Below are 19480 nucleotides of genomic sequence, written 5' to 3' on the forward strand. Positions count from 1 at the left end.
AATTCTTCTGGTGATTCATAACACGCGCACGTTTTTCTGACATCACGAAATTACAAATTGCAATGTCAACCATCCACAAAGTAACGTCATTTTAATATTTACTGACTGACTGACAAACAACACACTACTGTATAATGGCGCGAGTGGTTAAAACAGGTAATTCCTCCAAGAAAAATATATATTTAGCTGAGTTTGTCTAATTACACAGTGCTGCTAAAATACAAATACTAACCTGAAGATGACCTAAGAAGGTCGAAACGTTGGTCTGTACTAATTTTTATTTAATGTTTTAATACCTATACTAGCCGTCTTCAGATATAGTTTTACTTCAAGCTGATTTTTTCCACTAAGAACAGCTGAACCAAGTTTGGTGAGTAGAACGTTGCAAGTCCTATGAATATTTATATCAGAACGGCTGGTATGTGTATTAACACTTTTACTGATAAGCAGAGAACAACGTTTCGACCTGTCTCTCAGAACACTTTTACAGATAAGAAAAGAATAACGTTTCGATCTTCCTAGGTCATCTTCAGGTTAAGAAATAGAGAATTTGAATGTGACCGTTGACGGACACATGTATTAAGAACAAGAGAATAAACGGATACGAGATTGTAGGGGGCGTTGCAGGTGGATGTTAAGTTATTCATCAGTATAGTTATAAAGGTGATCCTTTATATTGGTTTAATTTTGGCTTTAATTGCTGTATAAATATGGCTTCTTTGATTTTGCATTTGTTTATATTTCTTTCCCTACGTAATATCTGGGTGTTTTCTATGGTTATGTTGTGTTTATTTGATTTGCAGTGTTAATACCCATACCAGCCGTTCTGAGATATATTTTTATTTCAAATGGGTTTCTCTCATCCAGAACTATGAATAGCCTTTAGTCTTTACTTCTATATTTCATGCAAATCAAAATATCTTGTTGAAGGATCACCCTGAGGCTTACGGAAAAATAAAAGAAGAGCCACTCATTTTCCAAGAAAATACGAAATCATGTTAAGAGTTGACAGCCAGCCAGTGTTGTTTTATTATTATTATTTTCTGCGTCACTATATTTCCGATTCAAAACGGGTCTACACCCGTAAAAGCTCGACCGGTCTGTTAAGATATTCTGATTTCCCCTGGGTGGATGGTGCACCAGCTGCAAGTACTAACCAGGTTACAAAAAGTTGATTGGAAGCTCGTTCTGACGGCTTAGGTTAATATTACTGTATGAAGGCAATATCGCATGACGTATAACGTTAAATAAATAAACAGAAAAGGGAGTGTGCGTTTTTTACTGAGGTGCCAACTTTTTCTACTCGACTTGATGTAGAAAGATATGATAGAGTTGTGTTTAAGGGTGAAAGAAAACCTGCCACGTATCCACAGTAAAGGTCATGCTTAAATGAGCATGAAAGTCGGTCATGTTCAAAGGACCATGAAACTCAATTATGTTTATGACTGTAGAAACCAGTAATGCCTAAGGAACTATGTAAATGGTAATGTCTAGGGAACCATGGAAGCCAGTAAGATATAAAGGGCAACAGAAAATGATCATATCTAGAAAACCGTGAAACCCATAAATGTCTAGGGAACCATGGAAGCCAGTAAGATATAAAGGGCAACAGAAAATGGTCATATCTAGAAAACCGTGAAACCCATAAATGTCTAGGGAACCATAACCTTGATTGGAGTATTAATTAGAAAGTACGATCTTAAAGTAAGTGATAAGATAAATCAGTGAGGTTAGAAAATCTACAGGTTTCGTTTCACAGAAACGTTGCCTGGATCTTAACTTAGTACTCCTACACCCTGCCTTCACAGGTTTGATAAAGTTAACACAACAACCATGTTGATATTTACCATCTAACAAGAAGTCCGCAATTCGTACACACACGCGCGCGCAAGTTCATGACGTCAAGCGACGACTGAACTAAAAACTGTGAAAAGAACGTAACAAAATTGATTTATTTCCTCTGGCAAAGTTTTAAAAATACCCTAGGTGATTGAGATATTATGTTAGTCCTGCGAGTACACCGCCAGTCAGACCTTCTGGGTTTGTTAAACAACCAGAGTAGAGAGGAAAGTCAGAACTTTTGGGTTTATTGAACAACCAGAGTAGATGGGAGAGTCAAAACTTTTGGGTTTATTGAACAACCAGAGTAGATAGGAGAGTCAGAACTTTTGGGTTTATTGAACAACCAGAGTAGATGGGAGAGTCAGAACTTTTGGGTTTATTGAACAACCAGAGTAGATGGGAGAGTCAGAACTTTTGGGTTTATTGAACAACCAGAGTAAAGGGGAGAGTCAGAACTTTTGGGTTTATTGAACAACCAGAGTAGACGGAAGAGTCAGCGCTGTCTCGTTAACAGTAGACAAGAACTGCCAGAGTAACGTTGCTAGTCCATTGTGGTTGATGGTAGTAATCAACATTTCTTCATAATTCAAGCGACCAAACCATTTGAATATCAAGGTGGTTTGAAACGAAAATTGATTTCATTAACAATCAATGTTCGGGTCCCTGTGAGAGAAAGAGAGTACACGTATGATAACAGACTGGAGAGATTGGAGGTTCTAATAAGATTGATGGATTGAAGTATTAATACAAATGGAATTTATGAAAGGACATGAACTAAAATACGGTGAAGTGTAAATAAAGTGGTCATGGTAGGTTTGGATTGGTCCACATCTATCTGTTCTTGGGTATTATAACTATGGAAAAGAAAAGGTAATACACATACGAGAGTCATAAAGCGGCAATTATGACTGAATGGCCAATTTATCAGTATTACAATATATTGTTGTACAAAATCCTGAAGAAAAGCGAATAAGATGGCTAAACACTAGCATTATGCACTGCTTTAAACGAAGAAATGCACCTAGCTTGTGTTACCATAAGTTTATAAATTTATAAATTTGTGATGGCGAAATATTGTTTTAAATGTTGTATATTACATTCCACAATTCAGTCAGGTTGTTTGATGGCCATCTGACCTTCTAGATTTCCATATAAGCACAGATATACTTGTTCCATATTAATACAGGGTCTTTGTGCAGCCCTGGCCGATGACATGGTAGTCATTGTTTCATTAACCTCACAACATCTGCTGCATAATTGGGATGACTGTTTTCTGGCACAGATATTTCTTTTATACAGTAGCCATTTGACATTTTATACCAACTGTATTCACATTGTCACGATTATTCCCAGTAATGTATATCTTTATAATATATGAATTTATTTATAATAGAATAACATAGTGGATAAAAATGTGCTCATTCCTTTGAGCAGTTATAGTTCCATCAGTGACATTGTGAATAAGGACGTGCTCATTCTTTTAAGCAGTTATAGTACTATCAATGACATTGTGAATAAGGACGTGCTCATTCTTTTAAGCAGTTATAGTACTATCAATGACATTGTGAATAAAGACGTGCTCATTCTTTTAAGCAGATATAGTACCATCAATGACATTATGAATAAGGACGTGCTCATTCTTTTAAGCAGATATAGTACCATCAATGACATTATGAATAAAGACGTGCTCATTCTTTTAAGCAGATATAGTACTATCAATGACATTGTGAATAAGGATGTGCTCATTCTTTTAAGCAGATATAGTACCATCAATGACATTGTGAATAAAGACGTGCTCATTCTTTTAAGCAGATATAGTACCATCAATGACATTATGAATAAAGACGTGCTCATTCTTTTAAGCAGATATAGTACTATCAATGACATTGTGAATAAGGATGTGCTCATTCTTTTAAGCAGATATAGTACTATCAATGACATTGTGAATAAAGACGTGCTCATTCTTTTAAGCAGATATAGTACCATCAATGACATTATGAATAAAGACGTGCTCATTCTTTTAAGCAGATATAGTACTATCAATGACATTGTGAATAAGGACGTGCTCATTCTTTTAAGCAGATATAGTACCATCAATGACATTATGAATAAGGATGTGCTCATTCTTTTAAGCAGATATAGTACTATCAATGACATTGTGAATAAGGATGTGCTCATTCTTTTAAGCAGATATAGTACCATCAATGACATTATGAATAAGGATGTGCTCATTCTTTTAAGCAGATATAGTACCATCAATGACATTGTGAATAAGGACGTGCTCATTCTTTTAAGCAGATATAGTACTATCAATGACATTATGAATAAGGATGTGCTCATTCTTTTAAGCAGTTATAGTACTATCAATGACATTGTGAATAAAGACGTGCTCATTCTTTTAAGTAGTTATAGTACCATCAATGACATTATGAATAAGGACGTGCTCATTCTTTTGAGCAGATATAGTACCATCAATGACATTGTGAATAAAGACGTGCTCATTCTTTTAAGTAGTTATAGTACCATCAATGACATTGTGAATAAGGATGTGCTCATTGTTTTAAGCAGTTATAGTTCCATCAGTGACATTGTGAATAAGGATGTGCTCATTATTTTAAGCAGTTAAAATGCTATCAATTTGTTTTTGTATATTTCAAATATAACCAAGAGATACTTCTACTTGTCTGTTTTTGTATATTTCAAATATAACCAACAGATACTTGTACTTGTCTGTTGCCTAGCGCGTAAGGCGTGCGACTCGTAATCCGAGGGTCGCGGGTTCGCGCCCGCGTCGCGCCAAACATGCTCGCCCTCCCAGCCGCGGGGGCGTTATAATGTGACGGTCAATCCCACTATTCGTTGGTAAAAGAGTAGCCCAAGAGTTGGCGGTGAGTGGTGATGACTAGCTGCCTTCCCTCTGGTCTTACACTGCTAAATTAGGGACGGCTAGCACAGAGAGCCCTCGAGTAGCTTTGTGCGAAATTCCAAAACAAACAAAACTTGTCTGTTTTTGTATATTTCTCACATAACCAACAGATACTTGTACTTGTCTCCCAACATGCTTCAGCGTGTAATATTTCCTTCCCTGCTAACGAGTAAACTATTGTTGCTTGTTGTCAAGCAGCTTGAATTTTGATACTTCTATCCGTAAAAAAAGACCTTCAGCAGTTTAATTTATTTGTTTCAAGTCTAATGCGTATTTTAATCTTTCACCAGACTCTATTATTTGTACTTTTATAACATTAGATGATTCAGTTCGTGCTTGTGCGACTGCCTGTACCTTTATAAGTATTATGGTAATATTGGAGTGTTTAATTGGTGTAATGTAAACCAATCACAGCAGAAGCTACCAACACGTGACTGCCATCTGTTGCAGTTAAATTTCACATGAAAGAAAACGATGACTCCAATAATTGTTGCATTTTGTCTCCGCTTTATTAGATGTTCCGTATCTATATCCAAAGACTACTGGTACCTTTATATCGCAAATTACATTAAAAATCTAACAAAAAGAATACACAAAACTTATTACATAAATAGGCTGACCCTAAATCCGGGAGTTTGTTATTTCCAAATAGTAGCTGAGGCTGTGGTTGCGTTGTAAGAGTGACAGTCAAATCCCACTATTTGATTCGATGAGAGTAATATCAGAATTAGCGATGAGTTCCGTTAATTTGTCACTTCCTCCCTTGTATATTAGTTCAAAATTAGAGAAAGCTATTGCTCAGGTAACCTTCGTGTAGCTTTGTGCCAAATTCTGAAACCAACTAATATTTGAAAAGGGGGCGGGGCGTAACACACTCACGTGATAGTATTACGTTATGTCACAACGTAATTGAAAGGTGCATTACAAAAATCGTAACACACATACATAAACAATCATTCTTTCTAAACCAATGATCTTTGACACTGATAATTAGGATATGACGGTTGGTTGTGTCAGTTTCATATATAGCTATATATCGATCGATGTCTTTGGGGTTGCGTAAAATCAATGGAGATTTACCAATCAACTCAAGACGTACGAAACAGCTCTTTTAAACTAAGTACATCTGAAAGAAGTAAGAGTAGTTTTAAGACTCGAGATTACGTGATCATTTTTTGAAAATAAAAAACACGTCATAATTTTATATAAACTTTAATGATATGCGCGTTTTGTACCAACTTTCTGCTTGTATATGAGAATTCCAATTGTTTTTAATGCTCTGTTATTCTATTTCTAAATTATAGTTGTCATCTTCTTATAGGTATTCCTTTCACTGCTGCAATCACTTGGTTCAATCCAGCTTCTGACATTCGAATCTTTAGATGTCCCCAAGAGCTTTAAAACCATCACAACAAGATGAGCGTTAGAAACGAACACAACAAGACAAATGCCACCATTCAGAACATTCAGAACAAGTAGGTGTCCAAGCTACGTTACTTGTGCTTCTTTTTATAAACAATTGTGTATTAACAAGATGTTTTGTTTTGGTTTGTTTTGGATTTCAAGCAGAGCTACACGAGGGCTATCCGTCCCAGCCGTCCTTAATTTAGCAGTGTAAGACTAGAGGGAAGGCAGCTAGTCGTCACTACCCACCGCCAACTTTTGGACTATTCTTTTACCAACGAATAGTGGGATGGACTGTTACATTGTAACGCCCCCATGGCTGAAAGGGCGAGCATGTTTGGTGTGACGAGGATTCGAACCCGCGATCCCAGGATTACGAGTCGAGTGCCTTAACCACCTGGCCTTGCCTGATCTTGACCAGAGGAAAACGAGAAGTTGAAAATCAATAACAATTGTTTGTTTCTTATCTTTCAACAGTTACTGTTTACAACAGTATCATTGAATTTAATACCATAAACCAAAAATGATTTTAGATGCCTTAAAATACCTTTTATTTATAATCCAAATTTTTGCGAAGCATTTCCAGTTGACGAAATTCTCTCTTTGTTAATTCCTATAATAAATATTTTTATTTTTACTGCATTTCAAATTCTGTCTTTCTTTATTCAATTTATAAATGTACTTTATATGTTTTATTGATACAAATGTATCGTTCTATTGTCACCCCAGGAATTCTCTCCGTTAAAATCACGTATTCTCTTGTTCTACAGCCATATCTTTAGTAGTTTAATTGTCTAATAATGTTGCAGTGATTGGCTTTTTCATTTATGTTCTGAATAAACATTTCTTATCTGTTAAACTTCTCGGTGGCCCGGCATAGCCAGGTGGTTAAGGCACTCGACTCACAATCCGAAGGTCGCGGGTTCAAACCCCCGTCACACCAAACTTATTCGCCTTTTCAGCTGTGGGGACGTTATAATGTGACGGTCAATCCCACTATTCGTTGGTAAAAGAGTAGCTCAAGAGTTGGCGGTGGGTGGTGATGACTATCTGCCTTCCCATTGCTAAATTACAGACGGCTAGCGCAGATAGCCCTCGTGTAACTTTGCGCGAAATTCACAACAAGCCAACCCAATCAACCTCTACGTTCTTCCCCTCTATGTATATTATGAATGCCCTATTCTACTTTCAACTTCTGTTTATTCATGTAAACTATGATAAATGCTCTAAGTTTTTAACTTTATTCCACTAGTAGATCTTATCGTTTGTTATACATATTTTCACTGTTTATTGAATTTTATTGCTGAGCGTGGCTCAATGGTTAGCGTGCCCTACTGTGGATCCTCGTGTTTTTACCTCACGTCCTGTGACCAGAAAAATCACAAATCAACTGATGGGTCATATAAAAATAAACCAAGAGTTGGCGGTGGGTACTGTTCATTAATTTCCTTCTTTCTCTCTTGTCTGCGAGTTTAAAATTAAGGAGGGTTTTAAATTCTCCTTTCAAGAGAGCGGTATGTTTATGGACTTACAACGTTAACATTTGTGGACACAACAGATAGCTTAATGTGACTATACTTTTAATACAAACAAACAGGCAGCTACAAATAACTAGTGGGTAGCTTCGTGTAGAAAGCAGGCAAATAACTTGGCTTGTAATTAATTACTCTGTTTATTTATTCAAATTATAGGTACCCTGACATATATTTAACTTTCAAATTTTTTCGTTCAACACTTATACTATAGATACTTTTATTATTTGACTTCTAAATGCTTTTGTTCACTACTCATATTATGAATAATCTCACTGTTTAACTCCTAGACACCTTTGTTCGCTATTTAAATTATGAATACTCTCTTTGTTTAACTATTGCGTCCTGTATGTATAGGGTTTTACGGAAGTGTTGAATATAGACAGTTTCATGCGATGTTTATAAATTTTTCGTCAGACGTATGAAAGAATGAGAGTGGTTTGTCTGTAGGCGGGTAGTTTCCCTTAATGACTATATTCTTATCACCAAAATATCCGCACAGTAGCAGGTTTTTTCCTGGTTTATTGTCTCATTGTTCACCATTTGAAACCAGCCATCATAAATATCTTATTGCTCTGAGCCACATTTCTTATCACACTGATGGCGTTTGTTTTGTTTTTAGTTATCTTAAGACGTGCTCAATATTATTCCAGACGGCATACATTTTATCTTGTTGCTGTTGAGTTTGTTTTTTCTTTCGAATTTCGCACAAAGCTACTCGAGGGCTATCTGCGCCAGCCGTCCCTAATTTAGCAATGCAAGACTAGAGGGAAGGCAACTAGTCATCACCACCCACTCTTGGGCTACTCTTTTACCAACGAATAGTGGGAATGACCGTAACGTTATAACGCCCTCACGGCTGAAAAGGCGAGCATGTTTGGTGCGACGGGGACGCAAACCCGCCACCCTCAGATTACGAGTCACATGCCTTAACCCACCTGGCTATGCCGGGTCGTGTTGTTAAGTACAAAACTTCACAATCGCTATCTGTGCTATGCTCACCGCCGGTATCGAAACCCGATTTTTGACGTTTTAAGCCTTCAGTGTTACCGCTGAGTGATTCAACCCAATTATTGTAGGCGACCCATTTGTTTCACGTGATCTGTTTGTTTAACCGATAATTGATAAGTTTGTTTGTTTGTTTTGGAATTTCGCACAAAGCTACTCGAGGGCTATCTGTGCCAGCCGTCCCTAATTTAGCAGTGTAAGACTAGAGGGAAGGCAGCTAGTCATCACCACCCACCGCCAACTCTTGGGCTACTCTTTTACCAACGAATAGTGGGATTGACCGTCACATTATAACGCCCCCACGGCTGGGAGGGCGAGCATGTTTGGCGCGACGCGGATGCGAACCCGCGACCCTCAGATTACGAGTCGCACGCACGCCTTAACACGGTTGGCCATGCCGGGCCTTGATAATTGATAAGACCAATGTAAACGTACTTTAGTTTTTTGTTGGTTCATGTCAACCATCTGTATTAGTATAATTTTATGATTTATCAAATTGCAGCGTAAGGCGCCATAATTATTTATATGGCATGGCTTCAGTTGATGGTTCGTTGACAAAATATAATGGAAACTCCTATTTTGTATTTGAACTTTTAATGTCTCTGAGAAGGGAAATATACTTATATGCTAAATTAACTGCTAAGTGAATGATTCTACATAATTAAATTTGTCTTTGTATAATCAATACGTTGTAATTTTTTTTTCTAGAGAAAGGTTATTAAGATAACAAACTAGAAAGGTCTGTTAGATATCCAAAAAGATATCACTGTAAATTTGGTTAAATTATAAATGACACAAACATATTAAAAATGAATGTCCCCCGAGAAACATCGTTTAAAATAACATTTGTAATATTGAGACATAAAACTACGTCAGACGAACATAACAGTGGTCATAAAGTTAAACTGACAGACCATGACAGATGAGCATTAACAGGGGTATTTGACGAAAGCAAAATATCATATGGTCAAAATCTGGTGCATAAATGAAAGTCAGCCGTAAACAATCAATTTCTGCCACAATTAACCACACATATTCTATCACTTAGGAACTCTGATAGCATCAAAGATGTAAAGTTCAAGGAAAAATCAAAAAACGAATGTGATTTCGTCAAAAGACTTGAGCTTTCATATTTTCCCTTTTAGATGGACGTATTTACGTGTGGATAAATTTAAAAGAAACTACAAGCCTGAATGTGTTGTGTTGTCAGTTAAACGTGATGGAAGCGCTGTGGTGAGATGCGCAGCTTTTAGTTTGATTTGTCTATGGCTCATTACCTCGGTAAAAGGTAATATGACAGTCAATTATTTTTAAACATTACTGGATAAAGGGGTAACTCTATGATAAACACTATTGACCCAAACGGAGCTGGTCTGTTTTAGCAAGACAATATAGAAACATAAAGAAGTGTGTGTGTGTTTTTTTTTTCTGATAACAAAGCCACATCGGGCTATCTGCTGAACCCACTGAGGGGAACCGAACCACGGATTTTAGCATTGTAAGTCTGTAGACTTACCGCTGAATTAGTGGGGGGCCATAAAGAAGAGTTTGGGCACCTGTTTGGGCCACCATGCTCAATTGATTTAAATGTTATCCAACCTCTATTGTCAGTTTTTGAAAGCAATTTTACGAGCAGATTTTCCATCACCGACATTGCATCAACGAAATTAGAACCTCTGATTTACGAATGATCTGAAATATCCTTGTATGATTCAAAACACCATGTTTTATCAGTTTTGTGCTTTCTACTTGTTACGCAACTTAACTTCACACAAATAACTAAAATGTGTAAATTGTATATTCCTTTAGGAGTAGAGACACATTTGTCTGTCTTTTGTGTCTACTGCAGAGAATAGAAATCTCAGGTTTTAGCATTTCAAACTCACCACTGTCCCACCAGGAGGACAAACGTATAAATGAACAGTTGTTTCGATTATTATGTACAATCCTGGTATTCAGTAAAATTCACAAATCCAAATGTTTAAGACCCGGCATGGCCAGGTGGTTAAGGCACTCAACTCGTAATCCGAAAGCCGCGGGTTCGAATCCCCGTCGCACCAAATATGTTCGCCCTTTCAGCCGTGAGGGCATTATAATGTGATGGTCGATCCCACTATTCGTTGACAAAAGAGTAGCCCAAGAGTTGGGTTTGTTTGTTTGTTTTGGAATTTCGCACAAAGGTACTCGAGGGCTATCTACGAAAACACCTAGTGGTGATGCTGTGATTTAAACAATCACACATTCAACGGATCTTTTCCATATCTATGGGACATCGTTGCTATGACGACTACGACTGTGAACTGTTCTTCAAACTTAGAACGTAGACTGGACGAAAGCCACGTCAAACCTGAGCCTGCAATTTGTTTTAACTTAGGTTTAGAAATGTTATTTGGAGACCCACTTTCGACAATTAAGTGGTCATCTTTTGTATCTGTCATCGTTAGCTGTTTCAATAAAATTTGGTTATTTTCCATTTTCCAAAAGCACCCTAGAGGCTCAGCAACATGTCTGGAGGCGCTATAATGCTAAAAAAAACAAGGTTTCGAACTCTTGTTGTTCAGGCCACAGATAGCCCATTGTGTAGCTTTCTTTGAGCCTGAAAACAAACAACCAAAAACACTCACCAAAACTGGTTGAATTTTGGAGACTTAATGAAGAAAACATGAGATGAACGTAGATTTCAGCACTCAATAAATGACCCTTTGCTATGCCCGTATTAAAACGAAACGGATATACTAATATAAAAGGGAAATACCAAAGTATGGAAAGCTTATTAAATATTCAATGTAGAGGTCTACTTATGAGAGTATGTTCGTTTGGTCTAATTTATTTATTGTAAATTTTCTGTTGTTTATTATTATATAAACAATTATCCTGCGCTCAAGTAGACGAAGGTTTTACACATACAGGCTTGGTTTGTTTTGAATTTCGAGCAAACCTACACGAGGGCTATCTGCGCTAACAGTTCCTAACTTAGTAGTATAAAACTAGAAGGAAGGCAGCTAGTCATCACCACTCACCGCCAACTCTTGGGCTACTCTTTTACCAACGAATAGTGGGATTGACAGTCACATTATAACGCTCCCACGGCTGAAAGAGCGAGCATGTTTGGTGAGACGGGAATTCAAATCCGCGACCCTTCAGTTTACGAGTCGAGTGCCTTAGCCATCTGGCCATGCCGGGCCTTACGTACAGGCCATAATGCAAGATAACACGAGAGTTTGTGGAAGAATGGAAGAAATACACACGAATTATATTGGAGACGTGTATAAATTATATTATAAGAAGTGAACACCTATACATATATTATGATGGAGGTGTCTGTCTGCCTACAGAGAGATGAAGAACAGAGATCTACTGAACGGATGTAGAGGTTTGTTAAATCACCTCAGATATTATTAGACATTTTTGATCTCTTTATCCATATAAGAAGAAACACACCTGGACTGGCCAAAGAAAAGATACTAATATTAAATGATACATTGAATAAGCTTTATAGTGATTCTATTACGTTTATAATAATTTCTAGATTCTCTCACGTAAATACGTTTATTTCAGATTATACAGTGGTAGATGTGTGGTATTCTTAGGTGCACTAAGTCTTCCGTTAGAGTAATCATAATAATCAGAATAAAAGGAGGTTCGACAGGAGAAGCATTACCAAGTAAAGCTGAATTCACTGCCATCAACCGAGTTTGATGAAATGAAAGACTGGACGGAATCTGTAACGAAACAAAACGATCTTTATTCAGTTCAAAAAACAGCTGAAGACAAACTGATGAAACATGAAAAAAAAAACAGAAAATTCTAGAAGAAACCTTTTAGCAATAACCAAAATATAAAACACAACCTTTTAGGAAATATACATTTATATAAAGGTGAAAACAACAAGTAATATATTTATATATAATTAGGTGACCCTTACATGGAAATGGTGTAAGAGTATATTTCTTGTAGTGTTTGTTGGTTGCCAATTGGCCAGATTTTGTTAATGTTTCGTGATGACGAAACACCCACTTGAAGTAATAATGCATTCTCAAGACAGCTGGTATGAGCATGATAACTGTAATTAAAATAAAGTACAGAACAACACAGGAACATAAGAAATATTGTGTGAGTACGTGGAAGGATCTGTACGTTTCATTCACGTGGAAGGATAAAAGTATGTGTTTCATTCACGTGGAAGAAAAAATGTTCTGTATATTTCATTTATGAAGAAAGATAAAGTTCTGCATTTTTCATTCATATAGAAGTTCTATACGTTTCTTTCACGTGGAAGGTCTAAATTTATGTGTTTTTCATTCAGGTGTAAGGATAAAGTTCTGTACGTCTTATTCATATGGACGAATAAACTTCTGTACGTTTCATTTATAAGGAAAGATAAACTTCTGTACCTTTTATTCATGTGAAAAAATACATTCCTGTATTTTTCATTCATATGGAAGAAAAAAAGTTCTGTATGTCATTATGAAAATATATATGGTAAATACCAGTGCAACAGAATAATGAATGAGTGAAAAGTGACAACAATTGCACAAAAGTACATCTCTTACTAAGACACTTGACCCTCACTAACAGACCTTTGGGAAGTGTTATATTATCTTCTCAGTCTTTGCTAAGTCTTTCTATATTGGAGAAACAAGTGGAAAAATGGAAACCAGATTCAAAGAACACAAAAAATCACCTTCACACGTTTTCGAACACTGCAAATCAATTAAACACAACATAATCATAAAAAACACCCAAACACTAAATAAAGAAACAAACATAAACAAACGCAACATAAAAGAAGTCTTACTTGTACAAGAACTCAAGCCCAGAACAAACCAAAACAAAGGAACACCTTTATACCTATATTAATAAATATAATCAAACATCTAAGCACGCCCTCTACATTCCTACACTCAATTACACAACTCGCTTCAAACATGTTGTCAGCTACCTCTTTCTTTCTTTGTGAACCTGACGATGACCGAAGAGGTCGAAACGTCGTTCGCTCTTCTCCATAAAAATTTTTTTTTTTCAACCCATACCAGCCGTTTTTACATATATATTTTCCTTGATGGTTTGTACTAGCTTAGCCTACAGCTAGTCATCACCACCCACCGCCAACTCTCGGGCTACTCTTTTATCAAAGAATAGTGGGATTGACCGTAACATTATAACGTCCCCACGGCTGAAAGGGCGGGCATGTTTGGTGTGACGGGGATTCGAACCCGCGACCCCCCTCACATTACAAGTCGATCACCTGGGCATGCCGGGCCGCGCACGAACCGCATTAAGCATTTTGAAATTGAGGAACGAAGCCAAAAGATTAGAGAAATTATATCTATAAATTAGATTTATCAAGTGCCGACGATTACCTAACTTACAAAATGATCTTTTGAGAGTTCTGAAGAATACAAATAATAAAGTATACCTCAGAATTTAAATCTAATAAGTTTTATTATTATGGAGTTTTATTTAGTAAAACATTTTCAGAAATAATTGTAAGTCAAATTAATAACTCTTAACAATTTTACGAGTAAAGAAAGTGGGGCACTATTTAGACATCCCCTTAAAGCTTGCAGAAATAACTGTTGATTACCAATCACTATCAAACGATAAATCCCCATGAACTGATGGTCTCACGGTTGACTGAACAAAGTTAAATGTTGGCCTCTGATTGGTAGTTCCCTGTTCACGATTCTCAAAGATGGTAGACACAGGCGATTGTTGCAGAAGAATGAATGAAAATACCTTAAAAGAAAGGGGAAGATTAGACAGAGTTAAAAAAAAAATAGCGACTAGTGTTACTTTGATATACTGGCTATAAAGCATTTTCTAAAGCCATAAAAAGTAGAATGAAACCTGTTATGAGCCATTTGGTTCGTGAGAGCCAGTTTTACTCTGTTCGAGATTGTTGCATTTACGAAAATATAAATGCTGTGCGTGATATAATAAACCCTGCAAACCCAAATAACGAATGCTCAGCCAGTTTCTTCTTTTTGCTTTATGGTCCGTTGCCTGGAACACAACTATAGAAAATGACTTTGGATGCACAAGACTTGTGGTCGATTTCTTTTTTTCTTTTCTTTTTTTAGCGTAATTGGCTATCTGTGCTTTCCTTAAAATTACCACTGATCTATACTGGGACGGTTTTAGTGCTCGAATCTCGAAATGAAAACGTTCGGAGTTTAATGTGAAAATTCATTAACATGGATTCAAAGAACTGAGGGCCCGGCGTGGCCAGGTGGTTAAGGCACTCGACTCACAATCCGAGGGTCCCGGGTTCGAATCCCCGTCACACCACACATGCTCGCCTTTTCAGCTGTGGGAACATTACAATGTGACGGTCAATCCTACTATGCGTTGGTAAAAGAGTAGCCCAAGAGTTGGCGGTGGGTGGTGATGACTAGCTGCATTCCCTCTAGTTAGTATTACACTGCTAAATTAGGGACGATTAACGCAGAGAACCCTCGTGTAGCTTTGCGCGAAATTCAAAACGTATAGCACGAGTTTTGAGATAATTAGATAATTAGACTTTCAAGTAAATATATTTATAATATATGTGAATTGGTTTGAGAGAAACTTTAAAGATAATTTTTTTGTTCCAACAAAAACGTCTATCCATCTAAACTATCGTTAAATAATGAAAATATAAATCGCCTTTGATGGATGTATCTACAAGCAACAGGATAGGTAACATTAATGCTGTTAACATGCCCTGTCCTGTTGATTGGAGCAACATCGACCTAACAGTGTAACAAAAACTTGTGTTATTGTTTTGGTTTTTTTTAACAGCAAAGCCACATTCAGATTATTTGCTATATCATTCTATCAGCCACGTAGAATATAAAGTAGCATTGTAAGCGGCCCGACATGGCCAGGTGATTAAGGCACTGGACTCGTAATCTGAGGATCGTGGGTTCGAATACCCGTCACACTAAACAAGCTCACCCTTTTAGGCGTGCGGACGTTATAATGCGACAGTCAATCCCACTATTCGTTGGGTAAAGAGCAGTCCAAGAGTTGACGGTGGGTGGTGATGACTAGCTGCCTTCCCTCTAGTCTTACACTGCTAAATTAGGGACGGCTAGCGCAGATAGCCCTCGTGTAACTTTGCGCGAAATTCAAAAACAAGCATAGTTATCACGTAAACTGCGCCACGTTCAACGTTGTTCTTTACTTCATAGAAACTGTATGATACATTTTTAGTATATTGTAATGTATGCACACGTTGTGATGAAGGTATATTTAAACCACGTTGAAATTATTTGCGGGATTCAGATTTTAAAGTTAAAATTATCCGTCTAGTAATTTGAAGTCGTGCCCATAAATCTGCTGGTTATATTGTATGTAAGCAGAAAAAGTAAAATTACACATTGACAATGAGATAAAACTTAAAATTGTGCACGATTTAATTGTTTGTTCAACATAATTAATCCAATTCCAACAGCAAATAATTATTTACGAAACAACGAAAATAATTACATTTTGAAAAGTGTCTTAAGCTGTTAATCTGGCTAAGTCAGCATGCACCACATTGCCAAGAAATGAGACACACATGCTGTGTTGCTATGGTTATTATCGTTGTATCAAAACGCTTATATAAATCGTGTGTTCCAACCTTTGTTGTGTCAGTTGTGTCTCATTAACCCCGAAGAGATTTGAGTTGAGAGAAACACGTCGTAGGTAATGGACTTGTTAAATAATGTATAGTTGGAACACAAGCTATTATCAGACACGCTTCTAATTGTTAAAAATCTCAAGGGAGTGTATTAATAGTGAAGTTTTTAAATATTCATTTGGTCTAATACCTTATGACAAATATAATAATTACAACATTTTTGGGACAAACAACAGTAGAGCTAATTTTAATCATAAACTTGGCTTTACGTTGCAGCAGTGTTATGACCTGCAAAACGTATTAGCAAATAACGAGCTAGAGTGTTTGTTTGTTTGTTTGTTTTTTGAATTTCGCGCAAAGCTACTCGAGGGCTATCTGCGCTAGCCGTCCCTAATTTAGTAGTGTAAGACTAGAGGGAAGGCAGATAGTTATCACCACCCACCGCCAACTCTTGGGCTACTCTTTTACCAACGAAAAGTGGGATTGACCATTGTATTACAATGCCCCCACGGCTGAAAGGACGAGCATGTTTGGTGCGACCGGGATTCGAATCCGCAACCCCTCTGTTTACGAGTCGAGTGCCTTAACCACCTGGCCATGTCGGGCCAGCTGCTTAGTAACTGGTAGCATTTGGCATTTGATATTAGAAGCTTTACAAGTTTCGCTATATATATATATATATTTTAAAGGAACCCTGACTGGGAAAAAGAATTAAAATGGCGTTTCGATTTTGATAGAACAGCGACACATTTGATTTAATTATTCACTAAAGAGTGTTAACCCTTAAATATATATTCGTTAACAAAATGTAAAACTGAGTGTTGTTTTTAATAATGGAAAATTATCATTGTTTTTCTATGTGTTGAATATTACATGAAGTAGTTACAAAGTACAGAAATTAAAACTAAAATAACTTGCAACAATAGAATGACAGCCTTCTGTAGCAATAACCATTTGTTTTCTTAACTGTGTCTTTACGTTTAATAAGGTCTTGAAATGGACAAGTATTAAACCTGCTGTAAAAACTAGAAAAATAAAAATAAATTTCCAGCTTAGTTAAGTGAAAGCTCTGTATGAACTAATTTAATGTTAGTTTTCACTAAAAAGCCAAGATCTGATGTGCATTTCGCGAATAACGTTTTGACTTCTTTTTTTTTTTACGTTTGACATCAATTCGTTTAAAGTTTCCATCTTCCAGTTATTCTATTACACTAAATTTAACAATCCCAAACTGTAAGTCCACAAATTGATAGTTCGCTAGCCGTTGTTACAAAACACTCCATACTTTGGAAGCGTGAGTGCTTAGTAAGAGTGACAGTCTTGTCCTGATATTCGATCAGAAAAGGTTAGCCCAAACATTAGCGATGAGTGCTCTTAGGCATTTGCCAGTTCAAAAGTAGAGAAGACATATTTTTTTGTATTATTTCTGAAATAAACTCTTTACTGACAAACACTTTTTTTTTGACAAACCATAAATCAAAATTTGTTATTAATGTAGTTTATTAAGAAATAGAGGAAAGAACAGTAACCATCCTGAAGCTTCAACAACGTAATTTGTTCAAATAACTCTTTTTATATGTCTAATTGTCCAATTACCTAGCATCTCCCTATATCTCTTAACTTACGGCTTCCTAACATGTTTTTTGTTCTTTCTTTGCAATAACTGTGAGTTTTTTCAACTTTTCAATCTTTGAAGACCCGAAAATGCGCAGCAAATTTTAAACGCGAACCATGGCACGCTAATCATTACGTCATGCCCCTCCCTACCCCAAGAGTAAGACAAATAGTTTACAACCACTTTTACGTTACTTTTCTTTACGAGACTTGGCCAAGATAACCACATGGTCATAGTTTCAGGGCACCTATGGCCAGTCTGGAGTGTCTGGACGAAAGCACTGCGTACAGTGAAAGTCCGATGCCCACTCCAAGTCGACAGACCTCCGTTCACTGGACAACAGGAATGCGTTACAGGCAAGTGAAAATTGATCATCGTGTGATTTAGGTTGATAAGTGGCTGTGAGATTGACAAAATCCTTTTATCTGTGATTTTGATAACCAAAGATCAAGTTCCATAGACTTTGGTTGTCCTACAATCTTATCCAATTTGTTTGAACAGAAGTAACTATAGGTAAAATATTTACAAACAACGTTTTTTTTATAGTTAATAAGGTTCATTACCATAAAATAACCCCTTCACAGATTAATATTTTTCAATCACGAAAATGTTTTGGCAATAGGCCTCCATCAGGTTCACTCTACACTTATTAGGACCAATTAGTCCTTAAAAGTCCTTAAAATAGTTTCAAAACGTGATATCTCCGTTGGTAGAAAATCAGCTGAAAGTCTCCTTATTAGAGATTACAAAAGGATGGGTCCTAAATTCAAGAGTCAATACTGAACCTCCAAATAATGACACTAAGAAACGTGTGTGTGGGTGTGGTTGTGTGAAGATGTCTTTTTCCCTATTATAATAATACTTATGAACCCTTATCTTCACATGTTTTGTATCATGTTGTTTATTAAAAAATAAAAGTTTATTATAACAGAGAATGTCTTTACGTTCCCTGTGAAAACCAATATATGTATATATTTGGACGTTGATTTGCCGAGAACTGGAATTTTTTAATCCTACTAAAATCGATAAATGTTGCTTGAAACAAACGAACACAAAACTAAAAAAGTAACATACTTTACGAGTGAGCAAAGACTTCATCAATAACAAATTTAGCGAATTCATCAATAGCAAATCTGTTATATTTTTTAATGAGAGCTAATCACTAAATGTTTTCACAATATCGTACGTAATAAATTGTATTAATATTTTATTTTATAGAAACCTTGGAAAGTCGGGTTTGAAAATATCGAACATCGGATTAGGTATGGCCTTTTGTTGTTGTCAATCAAAGTGTGGTTTCAGTCGTAACTGGAAGTTACAGCAATGCATTCCAGTAATGGTTTAAAACCTCTTTAGTATATTATATACACTTGTAAATTGACACATTAAGGTTAGACAGTTTAATATGTGGTATAGAGATATACATGTGTAAAGTCCGTTTTGTGGATTTTTTAAACACAAATTGACACGTGACAAATCTTTGTCTTGTAGCATATATGTAAATATACCTGATAAGGCTGTGCTACTCCAAAGTAATATAACGC

At 36.5% G+C, this 19480-nt stretch overlaps 1 protein-coding gene across 5 annotated transcripts in view; it reads left to right on the plus strand.

The window, feature by feature from the left end:
* Positions 1-19480, plus strand: part of LOC143254345 (voltage-gated potassium channel subunit beta-2-like) — a 55127-nt gene that overhangs the window by 19339 nt on the left and 16308 nt on the right. For 4 of the 5 annotated variants that reach the window (XM_076509395.1, XM_076509392.1, XM_076509391.1 and 1 more), the window contains 3 exons: positions 6090-6243; positions 18173-18292; positions 19155-19198. In XM_076509395.1, coding sequence (XP_076365510.1) covers positions 6185-6243; positions 18173-18292; positions 19155-19198 — 223 coding nt within the window. In that variant the 5' untranslated portion in view covers positions 6090-6184. The remainder of the gene's footprint in view (positions 1-6089; positions 6244-18172; positions 18293-19154; positions 19199-19480) is intronic. The other variant, XM_076509394.1, reaches the window with a different exon arrangement.

This window comes from Tachypleus tridentatus, chromosome 6, assembly GCF_004210375.1.
Source record: "Tachypleus tridentatus isolate NWPU-2018 chromosome 6, ASM421037v1, whole genome shotgun sequence".
NCBI lineage: Eukaryota > Metazoa > Arthropoda > Merostomata > Xiphosura > Limulidae > Tachypleus > Tachypleus tridentatus.